At 40.6% G+C, this 8,279-nt stretch overlaps 1 protein-coding gene across 1 annotated transcript in view; it reads left to right on the forward strand.

Annotated features, from left to right (window-relative positions):
- Nucleotides 1-4,130, forward strand: part of LOC107750993 (R3H domain-containing protein 4-like) — an 8,521-nt gene extending 4,391 nt beyond the window's left edge. The window contains exons 5-8 of the mRNA XM_016566562.1: nt 1,204-1,289; nt 1,422-1,507; nt 1,681-1,736; nt 3,970-4,130. Of these exons, the coding sequence (XP_016422048.1) occupies nt 1,204-1,289; nt 1,422-1,507; nt 1,681-1,736; nt 3,970-4,073 (332 nt within the window). The 3' untranslated portion in view covers nt 4,074-4,130. The remainder of the gene's footprint in view (nt 1-1,203; nt 1,290-1,421; nt 1,508-1,680; nt 1,737-3,969) is intronic.
- The last annotated feature ends 4,149 nt before the right edge of the window (nt 4,131-8,279 follow it).

The raw sequence follows: 8,279 nt of genomic DNA on the forward strand, positions 1-8,279 counted from the left end.
ACAATATGGTAAGGGCCGTAACATTTCCGCCACATGCTTGAGGTATTCGGCCAATCACAACGCATTGGATAGCTGGCCAATCAGAGCACACCTCGCTTTTCAGAATGATGAGCTTTGTAAAAATCGACGCGTTTCAGAAAGGCGGGGCATAGAGGAGAAACAATAATGTACAGTATGTGGAAAATAATGTTTTTTTAACCTTAAACCGCATAAACACATTTCATTACACCAAATACACAAAATAATGTTCTTTTTAGCAGCATCATATGACCCCTTTAATATCATTTCATCATAATGACATTGAACCCAAAAATGAAAATTCTGACATGATTTACTCACCCTCATGTCATTTCAAACCCATATGACTTTCGTTTATCTTTGGAACACAAATGAAGATCTTTTTAATATTCTCTCATCGTTTTTGTCCATTCTTTCAAAGTCCATGCAACCAAAATCTTCATGCATTAAAATCGTAGAAGTAATCCATATGAATTGAACCATTTAATCCAAGTCTTCTAAAGAGACACAGTCACTTTATATGATGAATTAGGCTTCATATATAATATTGACCAACACACATACATAGAGCACATCATTTATGATTAACCGAAGCTCTGCAGTGCTTGCTTGACACTCTGGAACAAACCTGAAGAAATATGATGTTTGAATGATTTTGCTTTTCATTATGTATTCCAGATAACTGAAAAATACATTTTAATATTATATATATCGTAAATGTATAATAATACATTACTACTTATGAAATAAATGAAATATTAAGCTATGTAGTTATTATATTATAGATATACTTATATATAAAACACTATGGTAATGCATGCTCTTGTGGAGGCAATGCACACATGTGCATGTGATGATGTCAGTTTTGGACATGATTATACTTGTATAGACACGTCAAGTACAAAACAGGATAATTTTGTTTGTACAGACATAATAAATGTCCCCATAAGGTTCGAGTGTGTAATAGGCACCAAAACAGAATTTTAGAAAAAAATAATTGTTTTCCAAACACTTCAGAAGTGAGGACGCTCAACCAAACAGAGCACTGTTTCGCTAGTGCCACAGTATTTGTCTCTGCCAATATCAAAAATGACAAACTTCATCGTTATTAATTCAATGATAGGCAGATTATTTCTTATTATACTTGACATATTAGTGACGGTCATTCTCCTTTTCGTTGCGCAGTAAATCCTGCCTTCAGTGCTCAGGAATGTTTTCAGAGAATTGATCGGCGGCTACGTGCAACGTTGAGACGCAGACAGATTCCCATGGTGACTCTCTTTGTCATTTGCTTGATCTTTATCTTTTGTCTTGTAACAAGTATCCCCCTATATCACTTTCTCCTGTCCTGTCCTATTTTTTTTTTCTGTCTGATATCTGTTCATCCATTTCCTCTGTTCAAGGGAGTGTTGGAGGGTCTGGAGTCCGATCTGCTGGGATTCTTCATGGCACATCCACACTCAATTTACATTACCAAACTCAGCAACAGGTGCACAAACTACCACAGTTAATGCATCGTTCACCTCCACAGACTAATTCAGACCACCACTAACTAGTATACATGCATGCTTGAGATGTTGGTTCAGGAATGGAAAGACATTATAGTGTGAGTGTATGAATAGAATGCCACGTTTTGATTCAGATGTATCTCTGTTTCTTCAGTTATGAGCGACTGCTGCTTCATGCTATCTGCCAGTACATGGATCTGACCTCTGCTAGTGAGTGAACTTATACATTATTCAAACATATGGTTGTTTTCTTATGAGGCTTGGTTTGTTAAGGTTCTTAAGCATTTCAAGTTATTGTCACTTATATACTTTAAACTTGTTGTGGTTTAATTAAAATAAAAAGTAATTTATAATTGGCTAGCATACTTTTCTGTCATTGATGTTGCCTCTAATACCGTACCAGATTTTTGGAGGAAGACATTACAGAACAAAAATGCTAGATTTGAGCTTGTCATTTAATTAACAATATTTTCAAATCAGTGTACATGTACAAACTTATGTTGAGTTTGTAGAGTTTTATGTAGAGTTTGACCAGTATGTCCTCGACACACTTGACCTAAGAAATAACTTCATAAGGGTTCCATTTAATCCATATATTGTTTTTATATTGTGGTAAGTCAGTTGAGTTTAACATTTGTGTTTTTAATTAAATATTAAATAATATTTCATTAAAGTCCCCATGAAATCAAAATGAAAGTTTTTTGGGTGTTAGTATCAATATGTTAGTTTTAAGGTTATCTATAAGGCAGTGTGCTCCAAAACAGTGACAAAATTCGCATTTAGAAGATATAAGCATTCAAAGCTTGCAGTTCGTCACTTCTGCCAAAACGGCTCAACGATTTTTTTGACGTCACATCGTACTTCAGCTTCTCATTAAACTTTGTCCAATCAAATGCTCTCTAGAATCTGAAGCGCTCGCCTCCTACACTATAAAATAGACGCTGAAGCCGCGGCTGAAATCGGTCACTTGTCCACAGAATTAGTATTTTCTGTACAGTGAATGGCACGTAGTGCACTATATAGGGGACAGGGAACGATTCAAACAGTGTAAATATGCTTTCCATTGAGGAAAAAAATAAGTCTGGTTTCGCGCTGTGTCACGCTAACCACCGCACCGCACCCACACTCTGCTCCGGTCCAGAGACACGATAGCACGGAGCGGATCACATGTGCGAGTCGGCGCAGACCACAAAATGTATCGGAGCTATTTGAATTCTACACAGAATGCTATATTTTATAGCAATATGGATGAGATTGTGGCTGGCATACCCTGTCAAATGCGGCTTTACGGAGCTCAACGGCTCTAGCCCAAGCTGTGATATAAACGAACGCTATTGGCTATTTTAAAAAGGGGCGGGCTGCTTGATATGTCCCGCCCTGTCTTCCTGTTTCAGTTAAAATGACGTCAACACATAGAGTAACGCTGCGTGTTTCTAAGCATTTCAGGGGACCTTTAATTTAACTTTTTACTTATTTTTGCTACATTTTTTATTTGATCTTTATTTAGCTGCATTTGAAGCCCGAAACACACTGCACGATTTTCGGTTGTCCCAGACGAAAGATTGGCATTGTGAAACAATCGTGGCGATTTCTGTGATCATGGCTCCTAACCGGTGGTCCTGTGTGTCGTACAGTGAGTAGCCTACGATACAGCACGATCATCGCACAGTGTGTTTGCTGGTATGATCCACGTTTACTGACCAACCAATAAAAATGCGACATAAAATCAACGCGACATGGCGCTAAAACATAAAACTGCTTACCTCTAGCTCTTATGCCTTCTTTTTTCGCCACTTCCACTTTTTTTCAGCACACATAAACCTACAACTGCTAAAGTGTGATTTATCATGCTCTTTTTGTTTACCACTAGCGCATGCTGATGACGTTTTATTCTTCTATAGTAACGTGTGTTGTATCGTATGAGTCTGTCATCATCGTACAGTCTACACACGTCGTAACCAAGTTTATTAGATCCATGATCTTATAAGATTGCTAAAATCGTGCAGTGTGTCTCGGGCTTTAGTGCAATGACATGCCAATTTCTGTTTAAAGAGACTTTCGAAATTAAAATAATTATAAATATATTCAAAATAAAAATGTATATTCTGTCTCTAAGTTACAGTTATACTGTTTTTACATGCCGTTTTGACTTTTTAGCATTTCCCACTACAATAATACTTTAAAAGTAAAGCCATAAAAAAACTTTAAACTCATTTTTTTTTTAAATTACTTACCAAAGCAACATTTTTTTTTTTTACTTGATGTACTAAAATAACTAGAACTGAAATAATAAAACTATGTAAAACATGACAAAAACACAACACAAAATATAAAAACTTTAATAGTATCCCAACAATACAAAAACAACACTGATTTCTACAATGGTAGAAAAACACATGTAATAAAAAGTTTTGTGTAAGCCTAAACGTGTGGTTTTCTGCAGGCTCTGACTGTAATGGTGCTCGACAGACTGAGGTGGTCAACAAACAGGAAGAGTTCCTCCCTCCGCAGCCTCTGCTCTCTGCCTACCTGGAGCAGTTGAGCTGAACTGCTATGAATCCTGGCTACAACCAGTACCATTGATGCTCATCCAGCCAGAACTTGCACCACTGCCCTTGAAAATAAAGCTTGGCCTTGACCTTGACCTGGCCAGTATGAACTGTGCACATGGTATTATGTCATTGGACCTGGCCTGCAGGAGAGACTGTGCTAACTAGATTATAGTACTCAGTGTCACTATCTCTTTCATTTAGCTTTTTAAATGCATTTTGTAGCACGTATTAGTAGATGTTGTTACTACAGCTGTCTTTATAAATGATTCTTTTTTCCATGTTGCAGACAGAATGTTTACATTTACTGTCATGGCATCCTTGTATACAAATAGAAACATAATTGTATGACCTCAAGAAGAGGCAGAAAATGATTTGATGATTATTGTTTTTGATGTTCATCTGAACTTGAAAATGAATTGAAGTGGGTCTAGAAATTCATGTCCATCTCTGATGTTATACAAGCCACATATAGTCACTTTCAAAAACATACAACTCAGGCTCCTACAAAAGGATGACGTCATATAAATCAGCACGTGTCGCAAATAATATGATGGTTATGCAGTTATTGTTCATTTATACCCGTGCGACCTGTTTGTTCTTACTGCACACATACTGCACAACTTTTTACAGTTCACATACATTTGATTTGTGCAGACTGCTAATTTACTTCAGCCAATCCTGCCTGACAACGGAAGAGTAATCAGTAGACCTTTTATATTCAGCATTCTGTAACTTGAATTTGAGTAGAACAGTACTTGTCTTGTTTGTTAATCTGTCGTAATTAGGTGTCACACACGTCTTTTTTTTCCATTAAGGATCTGCCAACATGCACTTGCAACTATGCCTTACCTGTACACGCCATATTTGTCAGTTTTGCATTTTTGTATTTATATATTGAGCCTTTACATCAAGGTTATTATGGTTTTATACCATCAAGAGTCCTGAGACACTTGAGCAGTTGTTGCATTGGTGTTTATAACCAAAGCGTGTGTGTGTTCTGATTCTCAGGCATCAACTATCATGAATGTGGACTTTAAACATTTACATTACTCATAAAATCACCTAAAAACCAGGTGGGTTGAAACCTTTTGAAAGGGAGAGTGGTGTTTTTGGAATACAAAGGCCTTCTGTAGCGAATCGATGCGCTTTTGTAAGAAAAATATCCATATTCAAAACATAATAATCACTTTAATGTAGCTTGCGCCAACAGTTGTACACAGAAGCAGTTCCGGGAGCATGACGTATGAGGTCAGCGTTGCGCATGCAACAATTCAACGTTTGTTTACAGGATCAAAGGAAGCAAAGTTTCCTTACTTTAGCAAAAGAAAACCAGTCTCCTCTTGGCTTAGGTAGCTGGGAAAGGGTGGGTAGAACCCAGGGGAAATGCAAAGTGTGGTGCTGGTGGGTATATGGGAAAAGCCGAGTAAGATCCAGGAGGAGGGGTGGGCAGTGGGCACCTGTTGGAGATACGCTTACGAACAAAGGCCTCTCCCTCCTGATTTGCTGGCTCCTGAAATACCATGGCCTCATGCCCATGCTGTGCAGGAACAGCTGGAAGTGCGCGCACTATTTTTTTGTTTTGATCTCTCCCCTGCGTTTCCGTGTGCTTCACTTCTGAGCGGCGCATGCACAAAGCCGACCTCATACATCATTCCCCCGGAACTGCTTCTGTTTACAACAGTGAGCGCAAGCTAGATTCAAGTGATTATTACGTTTTGAATATGGATATTTTTCTTTAAAAAAACGCATCGATTCGCTACAGAAGGCCTTTGCCCACACTGCTTGCAGATATAGTGATATATATCCTTTGCTAGTCGTTTCCGTGGTGGTTCACCTCTAGCCACTCGCTCCTCATCCTCTTGGGCAGCTTTCTGCCTTCTCCATGTGCGCTGCCTGGGCTGAGTAGAGGGACAAGTTTGTGGTGGCAGGTTATCAGGTGGCTGGAACTGGGGAGGGGGCTGGAATTGGAGAGGGGGCTGGAACTGGGGAGCGCATGCGCCGGTGAGTCTCGTGAAAACCAATGTTTATTTATAGGATCAAAGGAAGCAAAGTTTCCTTACTTTAGCAAAGGAAAACCAGTCTCCTCTTGGCTTATATCGAAATCCTCTGACATTCTTCTTTACAAATCCTCGTTTTGTACTCCTAATTAGTGACCATTTTTTTGTTTTGATCTCTCCCCTGCGTTTCCGTGTGCTTCACTTCTGAGCGGCGCATGCACAAAGCCGACCTCATACATCATTCCCCCGGAACTGCTTCTGTTTACAACAGTGAGCGCAAGCTAGATTCAAGTGATTATTACGTTTTGAATATGGATATTTTTCTTTAAAAAAACGCATCGATTCGCTACAGAAGGCCTTTGCCCACACTGCTTGCAGATATAGTGATATATATCCTTTGCTAGTAGTTTCCGTGGTGGTTCACATCTAGCCACTCGCTCATCCTCTTGGGCAGCTTTCTGCCTTCTCCATGTGCGCTGCCTGGGCTGAGTAGAGGGACAAGTTTGTGGTGGCAGGTTATCAGGTGGCTGGAACTGGGGAGGGGGCTGGAATTGGAGAGGGGGCTGGAACTGGGGAGGGGGCTGGAACTGGGTAGACTGAGGCAGTGGTAGACCTGGTGGGTAGCTGGGAAAGGGTGGGTAGGACCCAGGGGGGAATGCAAAGTGTGGTGCTAGTGGGTATATGGGAAATGCCGAGTAAGATCCAGGAGGAGGGGTGGGCAGTGGGCACCTGTTGGAGATACGCTTACGAACAAAGGCCTCTCCCTCCTGATTTGCTGGCTCCTGAAATACCATGGCCTCATGCCCATGCTGTGCAGGAACAGCTGGAAGTGCGCGCACTTCAGGAAGTGACTCCTTTGCCAAATATAATTGTTTGGGCAGTGCAGTACCCTGCAGCAGCATGTCTCTGTCTACACGTTTCTGTCTTCTTAGTAGCCTGCAAGAGAAACATTATTCATCTTAAGTTGGCAATTTTAGTGGATTAAAGCCCATTGTCTTTACTTACTGTAGCATAATTTTTAAAAGAAGCATGTACAGGAAGGTTTTATAAGTACAATCTTGATATACTACTGTGATTGTATAAAAGTATTGCATAAAAGAAGACTCACCACGAGGAGACAGTAGTGGTGTTTATCGGGACCAGAACCAGGTTAGTCTGTCCTAGAACCACATTGCTGTCCTCCAGCAGCTGTTTTAAGTGGCTGTATACCAACACAATAGATTGGGGAATTGGCAGAGTTTTTCCTTGTGTGTCCTTGGGCCTGTTCCATGCTTGCTGAAAATCTTTCAAAAGCCGTAGGCAAACACATTCACAGACCCTGTGGACTTCAGGGTCCTGAGCTACCTGCCCATGAGTCATGAACAATATATGGAAAAGAAGGATGATATAATCTGAACTGAATACTGGGTTATAAACTAGTGAAGATCCAAATAGTCAAATTACCTCTCTGCTGCCTGCTGTCCTGGAGCAGAGCCACTCTGCTTCCTGGATGCTCTTCAAGGTCCTGTCAAAGCCTTCTTCTTAACCCTCTGGCTATATTTTGATGGTACCTTGTCCATGGCATGCAGAGCCATGTACAGCTGGACTATGTCGGCCTCCTCTTGTGATGACAAGGCAGCGATCGTTCGGTTTAGGCCAACCAGGCTTCCAGGGCATCAACTGCCTCCCAGCCCAAGACACCTCTGGAATCACACTGTGCACTCTGAAAATTGAGAAAAACGCCAACCACAGTCCAATAAATATATACGGTGTAGTAGTAATTATTTTGCATTGTACATGCATATATTTTAACTTTACTGTTGAAAATAGGTGTATTGCACTGCACCAAATAATTTTTTTGTAAAAGTAAAAGATAGTACAGGATAGCAACATTACCTGGCCTGATGTGCTAGGACTTGCAGTGTCATCCTCCTCTTCCTCAGTGACCTCCTCATCAGGGGATTTGGGTCCAGTGTCACCTACCTGACTGGTCACCTAGACCTCCACGACAGCTACTGGAGGGTCAGAGCCATCAGCCCTAAGGTCAGCTGCATGGCACACAGTCGTGTCAATTTTACTAACCTCTTTGGGCTCCTCTGAGGGGACTTCAGGCATGTCATTGTGGTGTGCAATCAACTGGTCGCCTCTATTGGATTGGGCCAACAAGTACTCCACTGCAATGCGCTCCCCTGCAATAATTTTTAACACATTGTTAATGGGGAGAG

This window comes from Sinocyclocheilus rhinocerous, unplaced genomic scaffold (assembly GCF_001515625.1).
Source record: "Sinocyclocheilus rhinocerous isolate Xijiao unplaced genomic scaffold, SAMN03320098_v1.1 scaffold1864, whole genome shotgun sequence".
In the NCBI taxonomy this organism is placed as follows: Eukaryota; Metazoa; Chordata; class Actinopteri; order Cypriniformes; family Cyprinidae; genus Sinocyclocheilus; species Sinocyclocheilus rhinocerous.